This window comes from Tyto alba, unplaced genomic scaffold, assembly GCF_018691265.1.
Source record: "Tyto alba isolate M040663 unplaced genomic scaffold, T.alba_DEE_v4.0 Super-Scaffold_23, whole genome shotgun sequence".
NCBI classification, from domain to species: domain Eukaryota; kingdom Metazoa; phylum Chordata; class Aves; order Strigiformes; family Tytonidae; genus Tyto; species Tyto alba.
Window position 1 is genome coordinate 4,571,049 of NW_024881297.1, and position 25,356 is coordinate 4,596,404.

General features: G+C 38.8%; 1 protein-coding gene across 11 annotated transcripts in view; it reads left to right on the forward strand.

The window, feature by feature from the left end:
• The window catches only part of MTHFD2L (methylenetetrahydrofolate dehydrogenase (NADP+ dependent) 2 like), a 49,479-nt gene that overhangs the window by 9,326 nt on the left and 14,797 nt on the right, over positions 1-25,356 (forward strand). For 6 of the 11 annotated variants that reach the window (XM_033007478.2, XM_042796332.1, XM_042796335.1 and 3 more), the window contains exons 4-7: positions 5,071-5,223; positions 5,977-6,084; positions 11,932-12,024; positions 18,475-18,600. In XM_033007478.2, coding sequence (XP_032863369.1) covers positions 5,071-5,223; positions 5,977-6,084; positions 11,932-12,024; positions 18,475-18,600 — 480 coding nt within the window. The remainder of the gene's footprint in view (positions 1-5,070; positions 5,224-5,976; positions 6,085-11,931; positions 12,025-18,474; positions 18,601-25,356) is intronic. The other 5 variants (XM_042796334.1, XM_042796336.1, XM_042796338.1 and 2 more) reach the window with 1 other exon arrangement.

Here is a 25,356-nt window from a genome sequence, read left to right on the forward strand (position 1 = left end):
TCTTGAAAGGGGACATGCATAATGAAAGATTAGTTGAGATGTAACATTTTTTGTTGTATAGTAGCCTGCAGTTCATTTTAAACAAAAATCCAAATTAAATCATGAGAATCATTTCATATTGTCAACCTTGCCTTTTTTAAAAATTCAGTCAGAATGCCATTTCAAGGAATTTCCCTCCACATATACACTTTATCCAGTTTATTTCTCTTTCTTGTTTTTTAACATGTTGCACCATTTTGCCTTGACCTCTGAGACCTTTGCCATATTTTCATCTCCTATGTCATGCCAAGTTATGCTGTCTAGCAGATGATGCTACAGCCTTTCTCACAGTGATTCCAGGTTTTGCCTTAAACATTTTTTCTTGTTTTCTATGCTGTCCCTAATGTTCCAGGTGAGTTTTGTGTTAAGGTCCTAAAAGCCTCTGCTCTTGTTTTTTTTTTTCCTTCTCTTAATTTGCAAGAAAATCTCACTAGAATATTACTTGGCTGTAGCTGACAAAATGGTGTTTTAGCAGTGATAATAGTTGCAGTTTTCATCTAAATCTATGTAAGTCAATTTAGTTAAACTACTATATGCTTCCTAATAGAGTGGTGCCTAAATTACTAGGATCATTGTAATAAATTGACTGGCATGTTGGGTTTCCCCTGTCTGTTTCCTAGCATTGTCCTTTATCATACGTTTGTCCTATATGCTCTGAAGGGCATGAGCTATTTTTTTGGCATGTGCAGGCATGATTTCTAGCACTAGCTGGAACTCCAGGGGTTATTGTTTATAAGTATCTCAGATGATAGTAAAATTGAAGCTTTGTTCTAGATAAGGTCTTAATTTCCATTCTTATTCCTAGTCTTGGTCTTCACCTTGAGACAGTTCTCACTACCTTTATTTTGTGTCTATGAAACTGAAAAAATTGGGGTGTGTGCTGAGCATTATAGAGTAAGACATGATTTGTTTGTACTTATAATAAACATCAGTGTTTGTGATTAGCAAGTTTTGTGCTTTGTATGATGTGAAAGCTAACTGAAATCTGCCACTTGTTGAATTAAATAAGTTGGCCACAAGGTGGAAGTATAACACAAGTAAGGAGAGCGGAATCTTGGACACCAGGTAAGGATCTCTGGGAGCTGAGGGAATGTGGTCGGTTTACTTTGAACAAACATCTCTCCGAGTAAGAGCAGATTAGGGGAAACAGGTAACAAATTTTCATTTCACTAGTAAGAACTTATGCAAAAGATGGAGCACTCATAGCGTAGGGATAGAAATCCTTCTGTCTGAAGCATGTAGCAAAGGAAACACACTCATCCACTGGACTCCCAATGCACTGTTGTTTTCCCAGAAATGAGAGGTGTCATGAGTCACTTGTCTTGCTTGTGTGGGTACTCAGTAAAATTGTTTAGGTACCACTTGCAGAAATGCATTTTTTTGAGGCGGCTATCAGGTAATTGCATTCTGCTCTTAAGCTGTCTGCCTTTATCGATACATTGTTCAACAACAGAACTAAGTCTTGAAACTTAGTGAACTTAAACCTGTTCAACGTTTGAAAAGAAAATAACCCTGAAGATAATGATACTTGCGTCAATTCAAATGTCTGATGCTAGTACACTTAAATGCTTAAGCCCTAAAGTAATTGGTTGAAGATCCCTCTCAAGAACTATGGTAAGTCTGTCACACTAACTATGTGAAAACTAATTGGCCTTCCTCTAAACTATTAAATTTGCTAGTTTGAGGCCTGGCTGTTGCCTGCCTTAGTAAAAACCTTAGAGTAATGTAGTCAATAGCAGAATTTCTTCAGTACTGCATTGTCCATATAGTAAAGTTAAATATGCAAGTTATCATGAACTGAAAATGTTCAGGAAATTCATTCCATAATTGATGTCAGATATAACTCTGACTGAATTATTTTTTTACTCCCAAAGGAATTTCAGAAACAGGAAGGCAGAAAGCTAAGTAAGCTCATTTTCCAAAATACATCTGATTTGCTATGTAATGGAAGGAGATAAAGCCTAGAAGCTGTGGAAACTTTTATCAGTAGAGACTGCTTATTCCAGAGTTGAAGCTGTGTGGGGTTTTGGTTTTTTCACAGTGAAGCACACACAGGTGTGGCTTTTGATCAACACTGGGATAAAAATAGAACCAGAAAATAGCTTTGTTCTCTTTCACTTTTGTGAGCTGGAACAGCTTAACTTTGAGGATTGTCATCTTTGCCTGAGGAAAACTTCCTTTCTGTGCACCTTTTGATTGCATTGCTTCTGATGTGGTAATGGTTTTGTGGAGAGTTTCGTGTATCTTCTTTAAATTTCCTGGAAGATGGCTATGAAATGTTAGATATTTATTTGAGATAGAAAATTTTGAGGTTTTCATATTCTTAGTTGTAAACAGCAAAGAAGTATGAGACAAATGAGTACAAACATGATGTGCCTCTGTTGTGAAAGACTGTGCCAGACTAAGTGCAGCCTGCTTTGGTGGACCTAACTGGTAAAATAATAGCAGTGTCTCAGTATAGCTTCTCAGAATTATTTCCAGAGAGCTCACTGCTGCTGCTGAACAGCGTCCTCCATGTCTGTATTTCTTGACCCATATGGTATGGTTTTTAATCCCTTTTGTGCTGTGTTTTTATTTTCATCAGTCTTCCATTTTGAAAACCAGTCTTTATTTTTCATATGTCCACATTAGAAGCACATGCTGTGTATTGTATAAACAAGCATTTCTCTGTGTGCGTGTGTCAGAGTAGCCCCTTGTTGTCTTGCAAGTTGGATTAACAAGTGAAACAGTGAGTGCAGAGAGGAGCTTGGAATGACAGCAAGTTTGTATGAATATCAGTTGAGAGGAGGCTAAGCGTGTTCTATGAGACTGACAGTAATATACTTAAATTATTTTGTTCTTCTGGAAGTAAATGGGGCTATCTGCGGTTAAGGGGAAACAAACCAGGAAAATACATTTCTTGAGGCAAATAAAATTTATTCATGAAGGAGCATAGTGGCTGTCTATACAGTTTGAATTGGTTTTGTTTGTTTGTTTGGGAGTGGCCTGCCAGTGGTAGTGTTTCAGAAGTGTTTCTGATGAGGAAGGGAAAGTGTCCACATCCTCTTTTCTCAGGCCCATGTCAGCCTCCTTGTCCCTAGCTATGTAGCTGTGTTTTTTCCCAGCACTACGTGCCTTTTTCTGAAATGCTGCTAATCAGTTTTGAGTGAGGGGGAAAATCCATGTAAAGCATGATTTCTTTCCCTTTTACATGAATGTATCGATTATCTGCCTATTTGTGGAAGGATAAAGACAGACAGCAATGAGGAAGTGTCTGTCAGGGCAGCATTCTGCCCTACCCCAGGCACAAAGAAAAGCATGGCTGCCAAGTTTTTGTTTGATGAATAACTAACTTGCCTAAGGTTAACAAATTTTCTTTTGCAAAAACTGTTTAATTAGGTTACTTCAAATTTTATTGTGTTTTGTTTGGGGTTTTTTTTATTCCCCAAGTTGACATAAAGACAAAATTATCGTTGCCTTCAATCTGAATTAGGCTAGTTTGACTAATAAGAGACTTTCATCAATGTACTTAATATCTTAATTTCTGCAGACCTTTCTCATTAGGATTCAGAAGGAAACTTCCATCAGAATATGGAGAATTAAGTTGTAAATTATAACAGTCTGGTTTAACTCTAGGGGTTTTTTAATTGGAAATCTTTTAACAAGAAATTACCACATTTTAAGTTTTATAACATACATGATATCTTTTAATTAGCTAGCTCCTTTAATGCAAAATCACAAAATACCTAAGTAGAGCTAGTTGAGTACTAAATTCAAACATCCTATATATGTCTAGAAAATGTTTTTACTGGGTATGTCTGAATTCTGTAATCAACACTCATATCCCTTTGTTTGGCTTTTTTAAACATCCCATTACACTCTCTGAGTTGGCTATTGGGATATATTGCCTCACAGTTGCAGAGTTCTGTTAGGGATCTAGGCTAGAATGGGCTTAGTATCATTATATAAAAGATGCAAAAAATAATAAATCTGAGATGGAAGTAAAGCTGGAAGTGTAGTCCTGGAAGCAGTTTGGAACGTTATTAAACAATGAAGAAATAGACCAAAATGCCCCTGCTCATTGCAGGGGGATTGGACTAGATGGCCTTTGAGGGTCCCTCCTACACAAACTATTCTATGATTTGAAAATTGTCACTGAGGTACGACTGGGTGAATACATTTATTAAGCAAAGTTTGCTTTGGGGACATTTTGTAGAGCCGTTCCTCTGGAGTGGTTTCACGTATGCAAGCTTTATTCCTGAATTTATAAGTTTGCAGAGGTAGGACAGGCTAATGCATATTTTTTTTTTCATAATCAGGACCAACGTTTATGGACTATAAGCTTTAAGCAGTTGCAGACATACCCCATATAGTGCATATGAAGAATGTTCATTATGAATAGATACGAATAATAAATTACATGCAGGTATCATCATTTAAGCCATACTTAGTGTTTCAAACTCATCAATATCAACCAGATTGATGGGTTCTCACATTTTTTTAATGAAGTAGCATATGTTTTGGTCCTGCTGATTAGCAAATTACTAAAAGATGTTGTATTGTTGTAAAATGGAAGATGAAAGCTAGACCTGCAAAGTTATTTCAGCTTAGGGTTTCTGTACATTTGTTTAAAACTTAGATTGTATATCCTTTGTGACCTCAGAGACAGGTAACATAGATGATAATTTTTCTCATGATTTTTTTTGAGCCAGTTGATAATTAACACTTCTAGAATGCAGAAGTGACTCTGAAGTGTCTTGCTTAAACATCTATTTTTATAGTTACTTAAGTCATCGTTCTCAGCCGAGTGTTGGCCTCTCGTATTTTGACTGAATCTGTCAGAAACTGAATAATTTAATTTTCAGTACGTGACTTTAAAAGGTGACATTGTAACTGCTGCCTTTAGAAGGGGAGTGTAGTTTATTCATAATGAATAATAATAATTACCCTAGCTAGACCAAATTTGTGTGTTTCTCTGTGTAATGATTCAGATAGTATTGATGACACCTGACAAGTGAAAGAAGTGTAATTTGAAAGCAATGTGTTTCCTAGATCACATAGATGAAAGAGCAGTTTGTAATGCTATCACACCTGAAAAGGATGTGGATGGATTTCATATTATGAATATTGGACGTCTGTGTCTTGATCAGCCTTCTATAATACCTGCCACGGCTGCTGCTGTGTGGGAAATTATAAAACGAACAGGTAAGAAACTGAACTGTATTGAAACTCCTTTTATCTCGGAAGATGAAGGAAGGATAAAGTCAGGTGTGAGTTAAAAGGTGTGGGTTATCTAAATGTATTGGGCTGATTGAAGAACAAACATTTGGAGGATTAATCTAAATAAAAAGGAGGTGCCAAATAGATCAAATCTTTCACCAGTAGCATAACTATTAATTAAGTGTAGACAGTAGTCCGCATAGAATACTCGTTGAAACACATTGGTAACTTACTTTCTGCATTTTATGATGTTGCAAGGAACTTTCTGTGATATTGCTGACCTCCTCCTGATTATCTATCAAATAGAAGATAGGAATGCATAAATTCTTGGGGGGGAAGAAACCAGAACAAAACCAGGAATGGTTAATTCAGTACTACAAGGGCAAAAGAATGCCTATGTATTCAAAAGTTGTCATTTTATAAGTGTAATGCATGTGTTCTTAGTGGTGGACATAAGAGCTTCCATTTCCCTTTGTGGTCAGAGAAGAGAAATTAAGTCCCTCTGAAGGGTGATTCAGATAACCTGAATGAGTTGCTAATTTTGTTTCTCTAAGGTGAAAGCTGAAAGTTGTTTTGTGGATTCATCCTTCAAGTTCAGCCTTGTGGATCTGCAAGTCATGTTGATGTCAGCAGTCCACATAATTTGGGGATTTAGAAGAAGGGTTTAGGTATATCAAAATAATGGAGTACCATTTTTTGATTTGTTTTTTTCCTTTCTGATTTTTTTCTTCCTATTAGGAATACAAACATTTGGAAAAAATGTTGTTGTAGTTGGAAGATCTAAGAATGTTGGAATGCCGATTTCAATGCTTTTACATACCGATGGCGAACATGAAAGGCCTGGAGGTAAGTCCATGAATGTTGTTTTAATGTTTCCATTTGTGAAATTATTAAAATAAAGGTGAACAGAGGATTCAGATAAAAAGAGAAAGCTTTTGTCTCTTGTACAATATTTGTAACCAGAGCAAGGAAATCAATTTGCTGATGTATTTCCTGACATATTCTCAGGAGGGCTGTATCTGGAGTCAATTTCTTCTGGTGTTATGTCATCATTTTGTCCTCCATTTGAAATGGCTGCTGATTAAACATGGTTAGCACTGATTACTGAGGAGAATACCTGGTGGTGTGGCCTTAAAAGAGCTGTGGAGGTTCATGTGATGTTTATATGATGTAGTATAGCTATATGCCTTTTCCTCATGGTTATGTAATATTAATTTAAAGTTTTTCCGTACACACACATGCACATACACATATAGCTATATATACATACACACATATATATATATATTTACATTATATGAAATGATTCCTGTGTTTTACTGGGTTAGTTAGGTGGTGGTTATGAAAGTGTCCAAATGACCAACAAAGTAACTTTTCAATGTGAGCTCTATGACATTACACACTGGCCTGGGGAATTTTTCTGCAGTGCAGTTTATATCTCCCTGGAAATTGGGGGTTGCAATGGAAATATTTTTAAGCAATTCTAATTATAGAAGCATGCATGTGCTGCTATAGTTGTGCTATAAAAAGCAAAACAAATAAAATTTCAACAAAATACTGTCCTTTTGCAACTTCATTTTGATGTTAGAAACTGCCAAGGTGGTGTGCACAAATGAGGTAAACACGAATGTTTAATCCCAAGCATACTTAATAGGAGTGGACTGAAATCTGTTATTAATATAATAAAACGCTAAAAGCTTCTTACTAATCACAGAGTTGTTTTTATTCCATTCAGCCTCTGTGGGAAAGTTGTTATTTGAAATTTCTCTCAGTGTTTGAATGGTAATTACCATCAGTGCATAGTTCTGGTCTGTTCCCCATTCCCATGAAAATTAGCAGCATTTTTGCCATTTGCTGCAAATACTGGGTTATATATATTACTGGCAGTGCAGTTACACAAAACAGAATTACGTTTCAAATTACTTGCACATTTCTAACATGGAAAGGAGGAGATCTAGTGACCCATGATTCTTTCAGTAACTTGTTACAAGGCACATACTAGTTTCATGGATGTTTTTTAGCTGTAAATAAACACTGGCTTGTAGCTTTCAGTTTTTGCATTAGTTGGATTTATGACTCAGTTTTGTTTACTTGCATCCTGGGTTTGTAGTTCTTACTTGACTGCCTGGTAGTACGACTTGTTTTAGGGGGCTAGTCTATGAGTTTCTTGGCCTCTGAAGGAACTTCATTGTGCTTCACGGACACCTGCATATGTTCAGATTCCTGGTACATTACACGTTACTTCACTGGTATTCCTATTTATTGGCATTGTTGTTGATGTATGTGAAGTATTGTATGTGGAGACAGAAGAATATTCAGATATTCCCTTACTGACAATGACACTGGAGTCTAAACGTAGAAAGAGTTATTCAGGTTATCTTTGTTTATTCTGAAGAAATTGATTTATTTTTAAGGTAGTTTTTCTTTTTTTTTTCAGCCTGCCAAGTGGTAGTATACAGTATAAAGCACCTGGCAATGAGAAAACAAAGGAACATTTGTACTTCCTTTGTAGTAAATTAGCATTAAGTATGTATTTGTCGTGTACATGATGATAAATACTTTCATAGTTGGGGTAGTCTAGTATAGTTTTAATTCCTGATTCACAGATGGGGCTGTCCTTGAAGATCTGCTTGGTCTTCTGTAGTTAGCTTTCTTCTCTGCTTCTGCTCCCAGCAGCAAGAGGCCGGCCTGGATGGCATGTGGAAGGGAAGGCAAGCTAGGCAGTGGTTTCAGCTTTACTTCAAAGCTATTGGAATTACCGGATGTATCATGACAGAGAAGAAACTGAAGGCAATTGAGGTAAAGCTGAGATAGACAGTGAAAGAGAATGCATAAAGCTAAAGTATACTGAGGTCAAGGAGGTAGAGCTAAAGGAAAGACTGGAAATGTGGATGTAATACAAATAGTACCTTGAATGGAATAATTCTTTCCACCCATTTACTTAGCAGCTAATAGCAGGGCAAAATTTGTGCATTATGATCAGAGGCAGCAGTCAGGATACAAGATGAGGTAGCTTTAGGAACTGTGGTAAGTTTCTCAATGGAAGTGTATTTTGGAGTTGAAAATTGCACATTGGATTTGCTAATTTTGTATTTTACCAAACAAAGTCAGGTTTCCTTCTTAAGCATGTGTTTAGAAAAATTTTAACCCATTAATACAAATTAAGTGTTTGAGTGTTTGTTGGGGTTTTTTTTGTTTGGTTGGTTGGTTTGTTTTTTGCTTGTATGGGGTTTTTTTAGTTTGTTTGTTTGTTTTTTGTTTTTTTTTTTTTGTTTTGTTTTTTGGTTTTTTTTTTTTTGTTGTTGTTTTTTTGTTTGTTTTTGTTTTGTTTTTTGTTTGTTTTGTTTTTTTTTTTTTAATTCAGGGCCATAGGGACCAGACAAGACCTACCGTTGAGTGCTGAAAAAGCACTTTCTCAGGTTATCAGTCAAGATAGGATTTTATCGGCATGTGGGCTGATTTCATTAAATTGTGATAATTGAAAAGTGATGTAAGGTGTGTGTGTGTGAGAGATACTGTTTTTTACTTTGGTTTTGGTTTAGGTTTTAGTTGTGGTTTTTTTACAGATTATGGACAAAATTGAAAAACTGGGGTCTGTCTTAATCTGTGGTGTTTTGTATGTAGAAACCATAATGTCCTGCAGGTGGCAATATCTGATCAGATGGGGAGCTATCTGAACCCTTGCAAAACAAACTGTGTTTTGTGTAGGTAGGTCAAGAGACCATCTCTATTCTAAGCTAGTGAATTGATTCAGCAGTATCATGCAGAATCTTAATTGCTAAATTCTTCTTTCAGCAGAAGTAGCAGTGTAAAAATAATGACTTATTTTCTGTTTTGGCGTGATCACAAACAAATGGAAAACCTACCCTTTCTGAGGTGTTTGTAAGCTTCTGGACTTTATTCTGAAGGTAGGGGTTTTTTTTGTTTGTTTGTTTTTTCTTTTTTCTTTATTCCTTATTTGTAGTGATCACAATTGTTTTCAGGAGCTGACTACAGACACATTCCTCACTAAAAGCTTGATGGGAAAATAGTACTGATTTTGTTTCTCAGAAGGGGTGAATATTTCTAACTTTGGGGTTTATACATTGGTTTTTCTTAGTCTGTCTGCTGACTACAGTACAAGAGGTCAAAAGAATTTCATTGTATTTTTTTTTTTGAAGTAATAACGGTGATTTTGGGCAAGACATCCTTGTTCTTTTGTTTAAAATAGGTGTCAGAAGACTCCCCTGTTTTACTCAAGCCTTTCTTTCTAGAATTCAGTGATAAGTCTATTTGCCTTCCATGTGTGAAGGATGGCCTTTCAGAGAATCTCTTAGTGTGATTGATAGAGCATTAGCCAAGAAAAGGAAGGTGTCACATCAAATAGATACGGTTCTTCTGCAGGGGACCAAGTGATCTGTTATTAATATGTTTGGAGAATGAGGCCTCCAAAGAGAAACTCCAACCATCTATACAGCCTGTATGCTGCTCACTCAAAAGAGTATATGTGTGGCCTACATACGAACAAATCAGCAGCTGAAGACATGCTGCTTTAGATGAGCAGAATGAGGAGTACCAGTGAGTAATACTTCAGTCCTGTTCCGATTGGTTTGTATGAATTGTTATTTCATGATCCCAAAGGTATTCAAGGAAGAAAGCTGAAGGAATCTTGACATGCATGCTATGTGTACTGGCTGGGATGTTGCTATCACAAGAAGGGTTACCGTGGAGATGTTTTAAAGACAATTAGATGTCTAAGCCCTCGATGAACTTAAATTCATGGGAAGTTATAGAAAGTTGGTGAAAGACTTCTAACTTCTGGTAATTTCTCTTATTTCACGGAATCGCTTATACATATCTGTACTTTTCTGTTCTCATTATGTGAAGATGTCTTCATCTGCTTCTCTTTGAGGAGACTGTATGCACTCTAGAGACTGAAGGAGAAGAGGGATCAAATATGAGGGGAAGGAGCAAAGGAGTCAGAGCATGGACATGTTGAAGATGAGATGCTTGAGGAGGAGAGTTAATGAGATGAGAGGCATGGGTTAGATCAGTCAAACGCATTCCAGAGGAAGAAGCAGATGTGGTGGTAACCTCTGAGATGGCAAAAACTTTTAGTTTAATGGTTAATAATGTGGCTAAGGAGTCTATGGTGAGTGAGAAGTGGAGATGGGACTATGTAACACCAGAACACTGTGCAGTACAAGTAGCTAACAGGGAGGAAGAGCATTGGGAGGAGTCTCCTTAGATAGCTGTTATCATTGCTGTTTTCTTGGGCAGTCCTTGAGGGATCCCCATGGTTACTGTTGAATGCAGTATGAGGCTTCAGTCCCTATCCCCATGACAACTCTTTTTTTTTTTTTTTTTTTTTTTTTTTTTTTGCGTAGTGGTCTCCTCAGTGTCTCCATCAGAGAGCACAAGGCTTTTCATGTCTTACTAGGAGGGTTTATTTGTAGCTTCTTGCCAAGAAATGTGGATACATGCAGAAGCAGGCCCCAGATCTTTTGAGTTTGTCCAAAAGGATGTGTGCTTCTTTTTGAGATAGCTTCACATACTTCCTACTGTGGTGTGAAGCAAGGGTTCAGCTGGTTTTGTTTTATCAGGAGCTACAAGAGCTGGTAGGATACCTGTAAAAATCTGAGCACCTTTTTGTCCAGTGTTTTCCATTCCTGTTGTTGTGCTTGAGCTACATGAAATTATAGTTTGGAGTGCTTAAGTTTGTGGAAAAATATATGCGTTGGATGTATCAATTCCTTAAGTAGATATGGTGATAAACCTCAGATCCATCCAACTAGAATTTTGTAAACACCGATGCTGCTGTTGCTTGTGTTCCCTATGTCTTTTCAAGAATGCCTTTCCTTGATGAAATCTGGTAGTGTTCCAGTCAAGAGAGGGATTTTGCTGTCTGACCCTTGCATACAATTATTGGTCATCAAGGATTTCTAAGCAAAGACCATGGCCTAGATGTGTCCTTGTTGACATAGCTCCTAGACATATTCACAACACAGTCAGGCCCTACAAAGAGAAGAGCGTCACTTGTCATCATCTGTTGGCCAGAATATCAGTTGTGTTAATACTTGAGAGGGGGAAGAATATCAGTAAGAAATAGTGCCACTTCACTGAACTTGAATTACCAATTTTTCCTTGAGCACTTAAAATCTGTCAAAAACACTAAACTTTGACTCAAGGGAAACGCTATTATGCAGTTAGGTCACAGGTACAGGGAAGACTCTGGTCTTCCTTCCTGCCCGTACAACAGAATGTTAAGGGAAACATCTAGAGAGCTTCAGGACAGATGAATAACAAACACAGTGGAGGACGGAGATCCGAATGTTGTAATCTTGTACTTGAAGCTTTAGTTTTTGACAAACAACTGAGTCTTATGGCACAGTACACACATTGTACTTAAGGTAGACACTGGATTCCATGCTGGGTTTGCTCTGTGTGATTCCACTAAATGTAATGAAGCCAATTAAGGAATAAGTTAGTCCACAGCATATAAGGAAATTAATCCTGTGAGGATTTTTAAGAATAAACGTGTTTTCTGTATGTGGAGCATTCTGCCTATGCTGAAATAAATGATACATCCCAAGACAAATCCGATAATCATCTGTACTGTTGTTAAAGTATCAAAGTCAGTCATTTACACCTGAAAGTAAATGCTCTAGAGGAATTGCATATGTGACAATTAATTGATAATCTCTTACATTTCAGGTGATGCTACAGTGACCATTACTCACAGGTACACACCAAAAGAGCAGCTCAAGATCCATACGCAACTTGCTGACATTGTAATAGTAGCTGCAGGTAATGCTAGTTGTTGTTAATACTCTAAGCATGACTTTTAAAACCTAAAAAGTAGACTTTAGTGTCTGTGTTGGTGGCACAACTAGCTATTTCACGTTTCACCGAATAATTGTGCTCGTGCTTGCTGAGGGTGTTGCATTAAGTAGGATTTCTTGTTGTAAGAAGGGCAAGTGGTTTGGCTCTTTGTTCTTGCCCTTCACATTTGCAGACTCATAAACTGTTTCTCGTCACATGTGACACCTTTCCCTTAGGGAGACTTTAGAGTGAACTCAAGATTGGGAACCAGTCAGTGCATAGTTTATACAGGTATAATTATGTAAATTAAAACATTCTCTGTGCAGTGCAAAAATCATGAGTCATTTAAATTTTGACAGGAGGGTTTCTTCAAATCAGCTGGAGGCTGCATTCATAAAACAATGGTATCATTCCCTTGCTGTTGGAATTAAGGGCAACCTTGCCAAAATAGCTGGTAATTTCGGTAACATGTTAGTAATGGATGAATTTTATTTTTTTTTTTTCTTTCACGGTTATCATGTAAAGAGGAGGAGGATGGTAATTGCCTAGAGGAAGGGATCTGAAAGCAATGTAGAGTGAAATACTTGCAGTTTGACTAGTCTAGAACAAATAAACAAGCAAGACTCTGCTTGTGTGCAGTGTGGTTTTTGTTTATGGATAGTATAAATAGAAATAAAAATTAATTTTAAAAAACAAAACCAAACAATCCAACTTAATAAAATGCTTGGTAAAATTCACAGATCAGGACATCCTTATTCTCTCATATAATTTTGGAGGACTACAAGAGGATTCTATCTTTCCTCTTTTTTGCTTTCTTCCTCCCTTTTCATCAGTCTCAAGATGAGTCTTGCTTACTGATTTTCCAGATGAAGGCAGATAGATACCTGTCTAAAGTTCATCACATCCCGTTGAAGTGAGATGTCCTTTGCTTCAGGGCTTAAATGCAGTATCTCTTTCTCATGCCAGGTCAGGAACAAGGAACAGCTCAGTTGTCCCACATGTAATTAGTCAGCTGTGGGCCTGACCAGAATTCACGCACTGTGAATGAAAGATAATGTGTGCGCTAACTGGCAATAAACTAGTAACTTCTCATCCAAATTCATTCCTTCCAATTTAATCATCACTTCTGATTTTTATGCTGAACATAGTTTGTCATCACTTCTGCTTGTAGTTAAACGGTTCAGTAGCAATTCAGCCATGTTTGTTCTTCACATTATTTTCCTCATGTCATTTGTAACAGGAGCATGATACAACACACATTACACAACATGAGATATACTTGGAATGATGAAAAAACCTAGGGCTAGGTTGTGCAAACAGTATGCAGCCCTGCCCCAGTGGATGCTCTGGGGAAGATTACACTTCAGAAAGGTGGAATGCCTCCAAGTTTCCTTTTGTTACTTGAGAACTGTGCACATTGTACCTTTGGGATCACGCATTGTCCAGAAATGTGTGACCTGTTCAGTGACTGTTGCAAAAAAGGTAACTGCTATGCTGCCAGGTACAAACAGCTGCTGTCCTAGGCCACTGTGCAAGATGTGCCGATGGAAGACAGCTTTTTGTGTGTATCTATATATAAGAGCAAGATTCCTATGCCCGTTCTCCTCTTCCCATGTAATACTGCTAGAAGAGCCATCTGCCTTCTGGCTGCTGGTTTGGTGACCTGTTGCAGTGAGACTGTTCATTCATTCTCTCTGAGGTGTTTTCTGTTCACTCGCATTCGTGGCTTTTGTAACACTTCTTCGTATCAGGTGCTTTTGTTTTTACTCTTGAGTTTGAGAATACCCATCTTCATATGTTGTCTCTCATTCGGCCCCAGCCTTGGGACCCCAGTTTTCCTGCTTACTTTGATTGTAACTATCTGTGCAGTTTATTCCTCCTCTTTTGTTTACCCCCTCCTCCCCCAACTCCTTGCATCATAATTTCTAACAATGCTGCTCTTGTCCAGCCTACCCCTCCCTGAAAATCTGTGTCTCTGCTTCCAGGTAGAACTTCCTAAACTCTTCCAACACCATGCAGCTTTTGCATTTCTAGGCAAAGCATAACATTTCCTCCTAAGCACACCCAGCACTTTGCATCCCACAGTAGCCTTTCTGATCTTTGCCCACCAACCCAGCCTATACGGGCATCCCACAGAGTCTGCTCTTCTTGCCATCAGCCTAGACCTGTAGTAGAAGAATAAGTGCAGCTTTATCTGTAGTGCTTGTGTAGCCACCACAGTACTTCCAGGGTGGTGATGGAGGCAGTAGGCGGCCTTCAACTAGTCAGCTTGCTGCTTCTGCTGTCTTGGCTTTCCAGTCTGCCTTGAGAGAGAAGACTCGTCTGCCTGCTAGGTTTGGGGAGTGGGTAAAAAGGAGAAGGAACGGGGGTGCCAGATGCCACTTGAAATTTTTCTGGGACTACTTGCGCTGTCCCTCAGAAACAGTCTGTGGTCCTCTTGTATAGACATTGCTGATTTGTCAGACCCTTTTATTCAAATAGACGGCTCCTGAGAAAGCTAACAAGCCACTATTTTACAGTCCTTGTACCTAAGCAAGGGTTAGGCAGGGCTTTGTTTCTCTTTCATTTAAAACATGATTCATCATTTTCTACAGAAATTACCAATGAAAGATTTTCCCACATTCTTCAGTCAGTGCATTTTAGGAATAGCTGCTCTAACGCTTATCTCTTCCTACTTGGTATGTAAAGTAGGCTTAAGTAAATAGATCTGCTCATTTGGTTTGGGGGTTAGTTTATTTGTTGCTATTAAATATTTGGCCTATTATCAAACCGTTTTGCAAAGGGTGTAACTGTGCAGCTTCCGTTAATATGCTTCCATCCCTATCACACACAGATCATTTACCCCCATAAGGCTGGGGCATTATCCAATTACCAGCCAGCTTGCAGTTGATTGCATAAGAGTGTGATGAAGTAGACGCAGCCAGATGTTATCAGGTGGCATAGGAAAGAATTTGAGGTCTTGGCTTGCTCAACATTAGAAGTAGAGTTTCAAGCTTGTGTCCTATGGGGGAGTGAGAAATGGAGAGCAAAGAAGGTTCTTGTATTGCCTGTATCTAAATGACTAACTGGCTGTCATCCAGCACTTGAAATTAAGCCAAAGCCCTTGTATACCATTGCTTGCCTCCAGTAAAACTACAGTCTCAAACCATATGGATTTATTTTCTTTTCCTTTTTTGATTCCCTCCACCTGAGAGAAAGCTATTCCCCTGGGGAGAAGGGAGCTTGGGCTCCCCCTTTGGAGATACACTGTTACTAGGATGGATGTTCCTCACAGAACATAGAACTGACAGAATTGCTCAAGAAGCAAGGTGAATTGTAATTTTCAAGTTGGAATTTGCTGTCACTCAAAGTTGCATTGTTAGAAAGAAATTTAGGAGGTCATTTAAAGTGAATACAGAGAAAAGATCACTGCTCTTCCAATTAAGGTATGATATGCTAATGCAGATGATGTGCAAGGACTTGATATTCTTGGCTCTCGGATAGTGTTCAGTGACTTTAGTCTCAGATACTGCTTTGCCTTATTATCCCAGGAGACATTTCCTTTGTTGTGACTGTCCAGGCATAAACTTTCAGATGTCTGGTCATACACGATGCCTTTGTAAAGCAGTGCTAGTATGTTTGTTCTAAGATAGCCTTTCCTGTCATGAAAATTGGTCCCTGCAAAGAGGCATCCTGCTGATCTGTTCTTGAAAAGGAGGTCTTTTCTGTGCATCGAGCGGAGCTGCTGGCATGCCATAGAAGCCTTACCTCTAGCTTCAGCATGTTGGGGAAGCTAGATGAGACTGATCTCCTCAAAGGACATGTGTGGTGCTACCTGCAGTTTGAAATCCCATGCAGCAGTTGAGCTTCACAAAGTGCAAGACATGTAGTGTCCAGGACTGCTGCCTTAGAAAGTGGGTTTTGTCACACCCTTTGGTAGGACCCAGGTCAGATTTTGTGTGTAATTTAGTTACAAACTTTGTATTTAAGTTGTTTCAATACCTAAATAACTGTTTTGGTGTCTCCTGCTATGTATATAGATAGCTCAAGTGTGCTGACATAGAGCCATTGACTCAGCCCGTTATCTGAAACTTGAAGTGACCTTTTAGGTTTTCTGGGTCCTGACTGTTGAACATCTTTATAATGAGTATCAAGATGCTTTACATTTAAATGTGCTGAAGAAATACGGTGCATGTGAAAGACTTTAAGCTCCTTGTTGCAGCACTCTGTTTTAGCTGGAGTTTCTTAATAGCAAAAAAACTGTACCCTAGGACACCACACAAATGTTACCCCACTGAGAGATGATGAAGGTGTGTAGTGCTGAGGCCAGGCCCTCTTTGGTCAAGCAGGGGAGGTCTCCCAGTTTGCTATAAATAGCAGGACATGGTGTTTTGGAGAAGCTCTCCTGTGAAAGGTCAGTGTCATGCACTGGGTTTACCAGTTGCACAGTTAAAATTGCGTATTAGTCGAGTGTGTTTCTTGAACCAAAACCAATCCCATTGCACAACTTTTAGTTTGTGGGTTGTTGGGGTTTTTTTGTATTCCTCTTTTCTGTAGTAGTACTAGAAACTAGCTAGAAAAGCCTCAGCTGTCCTGGATTCAGTCTCGGGTTGCCATCCTTCACCTTGAACAAATTTTAGTAAATGTGTTTGCCAAGTATCAGTGGCTTCATTACCTGAGCAGTAGAAGAGACAGAGCAGTGTCTTCTGTCTACTGGTAACATCTGAATGTAGGAGGTCTTCCTGGTTCCCATTTGCTATGTCTACGTGGAAACAGTAGAAAAGCAGGGTGAGAATAGTCTTTTAAAAGCCCATCTAGTCCATACTAGCGCACCAAAAGTGATATTTTTGTACATACTAGTTTAATCTGCTTTTTCAGATCTCCAGTGATAGCAACTTCCTTATTCGCTGCAGACTCTCTGCCTCAGTGTTTCTCTGTTCTTGTGGTTAAAAAGTTCTTGATATTGCATCAAGGGGAGCAAGCTCAAGGCTATCATTATCTGTCACACTGATCGTGGACATGGGGAAAAAAAGCATAGTTCCTCCTCTTGTGCCAAAGGTTTTTAATATCGTTTAAGACTATCATGTGATCTAAAAGGCTAATTCTTTGCAAAGTTTCCTCATAATCCTTGTTGTGCTTGGTGTTTTATAGAGATGTGAGCAGACAGATCAGAGAAGTCTAGCACCCACAGTTAGAATATGGTATCCCAACTGATGTCATATGTTGAAGAGACTAGGGCTTCTGTGTCTGCTTGTGTTCACTTGATCTAATCCCAGGGTTTTTTTTCTAAAAAATTACTGCCTAGCCAGTTGTTTACTGTCTTGCATTTGTGAGGGGCAATTATTTGTATGTAAATGTGGTATCTTTCCTTCCTTCCAGTTGAAGGTTGAGTGATTTTTTGATGCTTTGCTCCTTTTTTCCAGTGGCACTTGAAATCTACGCTAATTTGTTTCAAGTTCTTCCCAGCGTTGTGTCATCTGCACCTTGTGCCACTACTAAATAATAAGTGTTCTCTACCATCACACTTGTGACATGATAAACACCTGGCCCTTGTGGTACTCCCTCCGCACATATGCTTTCATTTTCATAAAGTACCGTTGGAGTCCCTTACGTGGATATAACTACCTGACTGGTTTTCCATCCAGTATGTTTTTCTTGCACGCTTACGAGAAGATCGGGTGGACAGAGTTTTACTTGAGAGGCAATTGCTTCTCTCCTACAGACTGAGCTGATGCTGTTTATTATGGGTAAATCTGAGCTGCCCGTTTTATTTTTTCATGTTGTCTATCTGCTTCTTATAAATGACAGGAATCAAAAATAAGATGTCAGTGAGAGAATCTAATCTATCCTGTGCTAGCATTTTTTTTTTTTGTAGCAGTGGTATGTCATGTAGTTTGAGTTCATTATTTAAGTAACTGCTTGGAATGTCGTGCAGCTAGCAAGTAAAGTATATGAGAAATCAGAGCAGTTAAAAGTAACACAAATCTAATGTGAATATTAAAAAAGCAAAGATTAAAGAAAATGATGTGGAAGCAACATGCCTGGCTTGCTTCAACAGTTGACAACACTTCTGGATCATCAGACCTCTGACAACACTAATGGTTTCTTGTGGCTTGCAGAGCATCGTTATTATCCAGCTTTTGTTTGGAGATGCTATGAAAGGGACTATTGCCACAAACCAGCAAATACTTCCTTCATTGAGATCATGCTGACTATGTTTGTGACAAGAGGTTTAGCTGAAAATATTTAGACAAAAGGAACAAATACCACCTTTTCTCATAATTACAAATTGTGTGAAACTGAGGAATAATTGTTTTCTCCATGTGATGTATCCAGAAAAATTCAAGTGAAAGAATTATCTTCTATGTGCGTACATACATGTGCCTACATATAATTTCAAACTGATGACCTAAGACTACGTGGCCATGTGAATCAAATATATATTGATGATTCTAGGTATCCCAAAGTTGATTACAACTGATATGGTCAAAGAAGGTGCAGCTGTGATTGATGTAGGCATCAACCATATCCACGATCCTCTTACAGGAAAGACCAAATTAGTTGGGGATGTGGACTTCAAAGGTCAGTGAAACACTCTTTATGTGAACCTGTTGGTTAAATATTTTGAAATTTGTGGGATTCATTCATGATAAATACTTGGAATAGTCAGTGTCTCAACTGGGATGACACTTGCAGGAATTATTTCTAATTTATTTACTTAAATAAGAAAACGAACTCTATGTTCATTTATCTACTCTTAAGAAATGGTATGTTATTTAAGAGAGGAAGTGTTACTTTTAATTACACATACCAGCAACCTTTAAGAGATGCAGATGAGCTCTTATGGCAGTGTGGTGGCAGAAGATGCTTGTCTCCAGGTTTCTTTAATCCTTTGTGAGTCTGTGAGGCATTTCAAGAGTATGCAATAAAAACAGTTTCTGATAGGGTCTCCCACTGGTCATAGCAAATATTATTATACCACAGCTGCTCAAACCTCCTTTTATGTTCTTGCACTACTCTTGTATGTGAAAATGTTAATTTCTGCTTTAGAAGTATCCTTTATGCTAAGGTTTAATGTGGGTTCATCTTCAGTTGTTGGAAGTCTTGGTCCAGGCAAACCTAACAGGTAAAAATTAGTGTTACATATTGATCTTTTTATATTTAATGTGTTGCAGAGCAAGTTCACAGTGTAACCTGATAAAATATCTCTGCTCTGGAGGAGCTCCTGACTGGAATAGCAGGATTGTTGAAGTTGAAAATTAAAGCTTATTGGCAGAGTCGAGTGTGGGAAGCTTAGACAGCATTTACCCACATTATTAATGGTTCTCAACAGTTCCTTATTTTGATAAGTATGAAAATCACCCACAGGTTTTTTTCACGGTTATTAACATCTTGGCTGGCATAATGTCTCAAAGCTTAATTATATTCAAAATGTTTCTAGCCAGCTGTATGTATTTGTAATTACATCATTCCCTTAGTTCCTGCTTCTTTTACTCATCATACATGATACCTGTCTGTTAAAGTCAATTAAATTATCTGCACGAGTGTAGCTAAGCGATTGTCCTTGCATGCATTTGGAAACATGTAACTGTATGTGTACAGTACAGCTCCAGCAGAAAAATACTTGTAGAGTACAACTTGAAATTTTGTTTGGTTTTGTTATTCTGCTTGTACTATCACAAGTAAAAGGTTATATTTTCTGTTTTCAGAACTGAACTAAAGCACAGAGAATTTTCAGGATTTTTTTGTTTGCTTTAGCAGGTATGGGAGGAAAAAAGCCGTAACTTTGAGAAACATAAAAGTGTGTCCTTTATGTTTGTTTTTCTTTAAGTGTGAGACCTTCTGAGTGTATTATAGGTGTAGATTCAATGGCAAGGCCATGATTCAGAGTTTCAGCAATGCACTGTATATGTCTCGTCATGTCTGCTGTGGGTTGTTCTCAGGATTTCACCTGGGGGGAGGGAAGATCCAAAAAAGAGGGAGGAACTTCAACTTGGATTATGCCACTACAGTTGCAAGTAGCATTTCACTGTGCATTGCCAAAGGGAAATTGTTGTTGGTTCATTGGTATCGGTGAAAGTTTCACTAAATCTCTAACAACAAAAAAAAACATCCCAATGTATACAGTTCCAAATACTAACAAGTTAATCATACTCGTCAAGTATTTGATTTGGTGGTGAGGAAGTGGAACAAGCTAGTGTATTCACATAGCAAATCATTTTATCCTTTTCTTCCATCTGATCACTTGACTGAATTTACATTTAAGCCTAAGTGAATATGATTTCTGCAGGTTAAGGCCAGGTACATGAATGGCTGGCATGGCATACAGTACCTGTTTAACATCATGGCACCCATTGATATCTATTGTCTCATCATCCACTTCTTGAAGTAGAACAGTGTGGCCATGGGGAGAGCAGAGATTTAACTGGACAATCAGAGGTTAAATTTGATTTATAAGAAATAGGTTGAAATAGCTTACTTCAGCAGGTCATCTGACTGAAAATCTCCCGTAGTGGAAATCAAGTTTATTAGATGGGTGGAAACTGTTTTGATTCAGCTGTCATATCCTAGCAATACATGAATGTCATCTTCTAATCTCTTGAGGGTAGGTTAGACGGTAAAGTTTATTTTTATCTCTCTGAGAACAAGAGGATGCCACTTCAATATATTTTGTTTTTCTTTAATGTTGTTCATTATTAAATTCAGCCTAAGAAATGCCTGGAGGAAAACATTCTTACCACAGGCTAAGAGAATTTGATAGCTGCTCAAAAAAGTGAGTTTTGAAGTTTCAAAATCTGGTCCAAAAGATGCATTTGAGTCACGTCCGCTTCTTCTGAAGGCGCCAGAGTTGCCCACAGTCACCGGCAGCCAGGGAGCTCACCCTGACAGTGCTTCCCACTGCGGGCTGAGGCCTGGCTGCTGGCACATGCCGATGTATGTGTGTATGCGCTCTCAAGCCAATGAACACACTTCGGCTGTCCTTTAAACTCCAGTAGATGAGGAGGAGCAACAAGATTGTTTAGTTCATTTAAAGAAATTTAACAGTATCAGACTTCTGCGTATCACTATTACAGCTGCTATAATGGTTGGCTTGCTAGTGATGTCATCAGGGTACCTCTGTGCTTGTCAGACTTAACCGTTTATTTTGGGGAAAAAATCCCAGGCTGTATTATGGAACGTCTTTAAATAATATTTATGATTTTTCCCATCCCCATATGTCCTCTTTATTTTGACACTCCAAACTGTGTCCACATCAAAAAAGGGGTTTTATGGTTTGGGTTTTTTTTTTTGTCCAGAACAGTTTACCAGGTATCTAAAAGAACAAGACAGGAAAGCACTGTGCAGGTGGAGGTGAAAGGCAAAGTGCTGAAGTACCTAGCTTGATGTTACTGGAGTATCATAAACTGCATGTGCATCTCTCCATATATATCCAGCACAGCATATTCAGTGTACCCCTATGTATGTTAAGAATTTGCCAAAATATATGGTCCAGAAAAGGGGTATTCTGTAGCTTCTGGGAGCCACAAGGGAAAGGATGAAGTGACAGGGTGGAGGAGAAGCGGTAGCATCCTTAGATTATTGGCAACTTCGTTTTACTTACTTTCGTGCAGCAAGTTTCAGTCATAGAAAGGGGAGACATGTTTCTATGAACAGGGTAATGAAAGCGTGGGTGTACTTGGCCCTGTTTTATAGGGCTTTTGTTGCCACAGCAATAACACTAAGGGGGGAGAAGGGCTACATGGACCAGGAACATGAAATAAAGCAACAACTTACACAGAGCATTTAACTGGAACGGCTTTTTTGGGTGGAGCACCATTTCCAGGAGTGACTGGTAGAGCAGGGTAGTAACATGCCGATGTAGTAGCTAACCTTTGAAACTGGAACTGGAAATGTCCATGAAACCAAAGGGTACAGAACTCTAGTGGGATTTGCTTTAAATGCTGCCTGTGTTTATTATTCTTCCCTATCTTTGACAAGCAGACGTTAATGCTGGATTTTGAGTCTTTATTGGATGCCTATATAGAAAAGAAATCTTTTATGTAAGACCTTCACAGGTGATCTAGTTGCGATACCAGTGAAGGGGTTTATAAATGAGTGTTGTTCTCCCAATTCCGCTGTTTTGCACAGCCTGGGCAGTGTAAAGGAGATCTGGAAAATGGGTGCCACCAGGGGCAGGGAGGAGTTCCCAGTACTGAACAGCAGAAAGGAGGGCCTCAAAAAATGATGGATATGGTGGAGGGTGGTGGGTGTATATTACAAATTTCCTTTGAATGAGGAATGATTGTAGATAGTGAATGCAGGGAAACCAGGGAAATGGTATGTTGAATGCTATTAAGGTGGAGAACGGACCAGGTTCACATGTTGCTTCTGGATAGACCAAAAAGAAAGAATCAGCTGAATGAAAACCAGGGAAATGTATCCTGTCCTCAGCAGCTACAGGACTAATGACTACAAAGTAATTGAGCAACTTGAAAAGTTTCTTGAAACTTGTTCATGTGTTTAAGACATTTACCACAGTAATCTTCGAATCTAATTTCTTAATAGAAATGATGGTCCTGCAGTTGCATCTTAGCTTATACTTTGCAGGAAGCCCAGGCTTTGTGACAGTAGTCATTTCTGACAGTTGTTTGCTGCCACTTTGCGTTCGTTGTGTTACCTTCCAGGCTGTAGGTTTCCCTTCAGATTATTGAATCCTTTCCAAATGATGTCTCTGTGTAACTCTTCCAAACAGGGGTCGTGAGAATAGAATGTAGGTGTTCCAGCTGCTTTTGCTATAGCTTTTGTTAGTTAATTTCTCACTTGATTTGGGGCACCTGGCATTTGTTTTGCAATTAATAGAAGCCCTGTGTAATCTTGTCACCATATTACAGTGCTCTGCAAAAATCAGGGGAAGCATTGCCTGTTGTTATGCTCCACTAGTGCAAGAAGTAAATAGCAGTGTCAGCACCAGGCTGTGGCCTCCAGAAGGCCAGTCTGACTGACTGCTCACTGGTGGCAGTAAGGTGCGGGATGGCCCCAAGTCTAGGTACTCCTCTGCAGAAGACAGTTGTGCAGGGGTCAAAGTAGGTAATCTGGCATTTCTGCTGCCACTGCTTATTATCCCAAGGCTACAGCTATGTCCCATCCACCTGCCTGTGCTCATTAGCTGCATGCAAAGAAGCTGTTGTGCATAATTTTAAACTGGGGTTTTTGGCCCAAGATGCCTCTGTTGCTTCGCTTTTAGAGGTACTGGAGGAGGCAAGATGTATGCACTGTTAGAATTACAGTACTGGGCCGTAATTCCTTGGTTTTACTTGATATTGCTGTTAATGTAGCTGCAGTAGGAGAAACAGGGATAACATTGAAAAGAAGAAACTATGAGAATAGGTGTAGATGCTTGCTGGTTATGTCCCACAGTACATAGTGAGAAGAATCCCAGAATGTGTAGAGCAGAACATGGGATATCTACTGTGATAGCTGAGCACATGATTCGCACCTATGCAGTGCTGCAGGGATGCAGTGATCCAGAGCAGCTTCACAGGGACTAATAAAGCTGTGTGGAAACAGTGCTTAGGCAGGAATTACTCTGCATCACTTAACACAGATGCACAAGACCCAGAACTGCCTTCAGGTTGAGACTTGCCCTTGGTTTGTGTGATTAACCCTATTAGGTGTCTGATGTCCTTAGCTTTAAAGGAACCTAGGAATGAAGGGCTGTTTCCAAAGCAGTGGATCCTGTTTTTCAAGGAAACAATCTACATTTCATTTCTTCTGAAGAATCAAAGGAAGATTTTAAGGTTCTACAGAAGCTGCAAAATAGCAGCTCCTCCCCCATAGGCACCTACTTTGCATACCAACATTTTCCAGATTGGCAGAGAAATGCCTGGGAGAACAGCACGCATGTCGAGAAAATAGAGTTAAAGCTAGGGACAGAGTTATTTTATTGCTGAGAGGCAGAAACAAGGCCTTCTGAAGGAACCGACAGTGGAGTGCCTTACTGGCAGGCTTGAGATCAGTCACAGCAGAGCGCTGTGTCGGAACTGTGCTTTGGCCTGCTGTACTTCACGAGGAAAGGAAAATCTATTTACATTGTTGAGGGCCAAGTTATTTTTCCCCCTTTGGTTGCTGGCATTCACCTTGGAAAATTGCATTCACCATATCTGTATTTACTCTTACAGATGGAAACTTATCAGATGGTAGTTTCCCCAACATAGACACCTGTTGTGCGTTTAAAAATCTGGATCAGCTTTTGTGAATAAGCTGTCCAGGTGGTTTTGTGCTAACTGATACAAAATATGTCTTCTACCGCACTGGCCCACAGGGATTTCCATAATGATAGAGTATGGGTAGAGAAATTCCCCAGCAACTTGTGAAAACAGTGTACTGTGTGTTTACTGCTGCGTATGGTTACTAACACTAGAGGCAATGAATGTTGTACGTGATATTCATTAGAAGGCCTTCCGTAGGTAAGGCATGGTCCAGTTGCGGATTGTACCTCTTTAAGTAAGATAGTAGTTTGAATAATACCACAAAAAAAAGGGTATGTAACATTGCCATGGAAACAAAGTTATTTCAATTTAAAATGCCTAAAATACTTTCTATGTTAATTACTGTGTTTACTTCAGATGTGGGTACATTTCAATAATTATGACACTAATCGGGGAATTTGTAGTAACTGTATTTACGGTAGACACCAATCTCAAATGGTAGGTAGTTCAAAATAGTATATTAAAAAGACAAATTACTTGTGTGGCAGACTATTAAGAATAACTGTCGCATGAGATCTTAATTTGTTACAATTTACATGTGGAAAAAAAAAAATGCTTTGCAATTTGCTTACCTTTCCCAGTATTTTAACAGTATATCTGGTGATATTGGTGAACTGAGTAATTAACACCCTCCCAGTTGTAATTACCATCTGTCCTCAGTGAGGCTTAATTGTCTGTTCTTCAGTTCAGTGAGATATTTGCCATTAAATTCTGCAAACACTTGTGGTAGGTCCCTGCCTTGGGAAGTTAAAACAGTGAGTTTTTTATTTCATTTACACCCCCTTAAAAACTAATAAATACTTTGTCTAAGAAAATCAATAGCCAGCTTTTCAAGTTTTCTTGTAATATTCCTTTCTGTGAGGCTTTGTTATTCTCAAGAGTAAAGCACCACATATCTTCAAGATGAATACACTTAAAGCAGAAGCAAGTTAGCTTGTTTGTTTGAAAGTCGAGGTGCCTAGTTTTACATCCATTGATCCCTTCTTGTAGCCAGGTATAGATTCTGCTCTGTAGTGACTTCAGTGGAAATGTATGTGCTTGTGTCAGAGTTATGCTTGCTCAGTTTTCTTCTATGTATCTGTGTGTACCT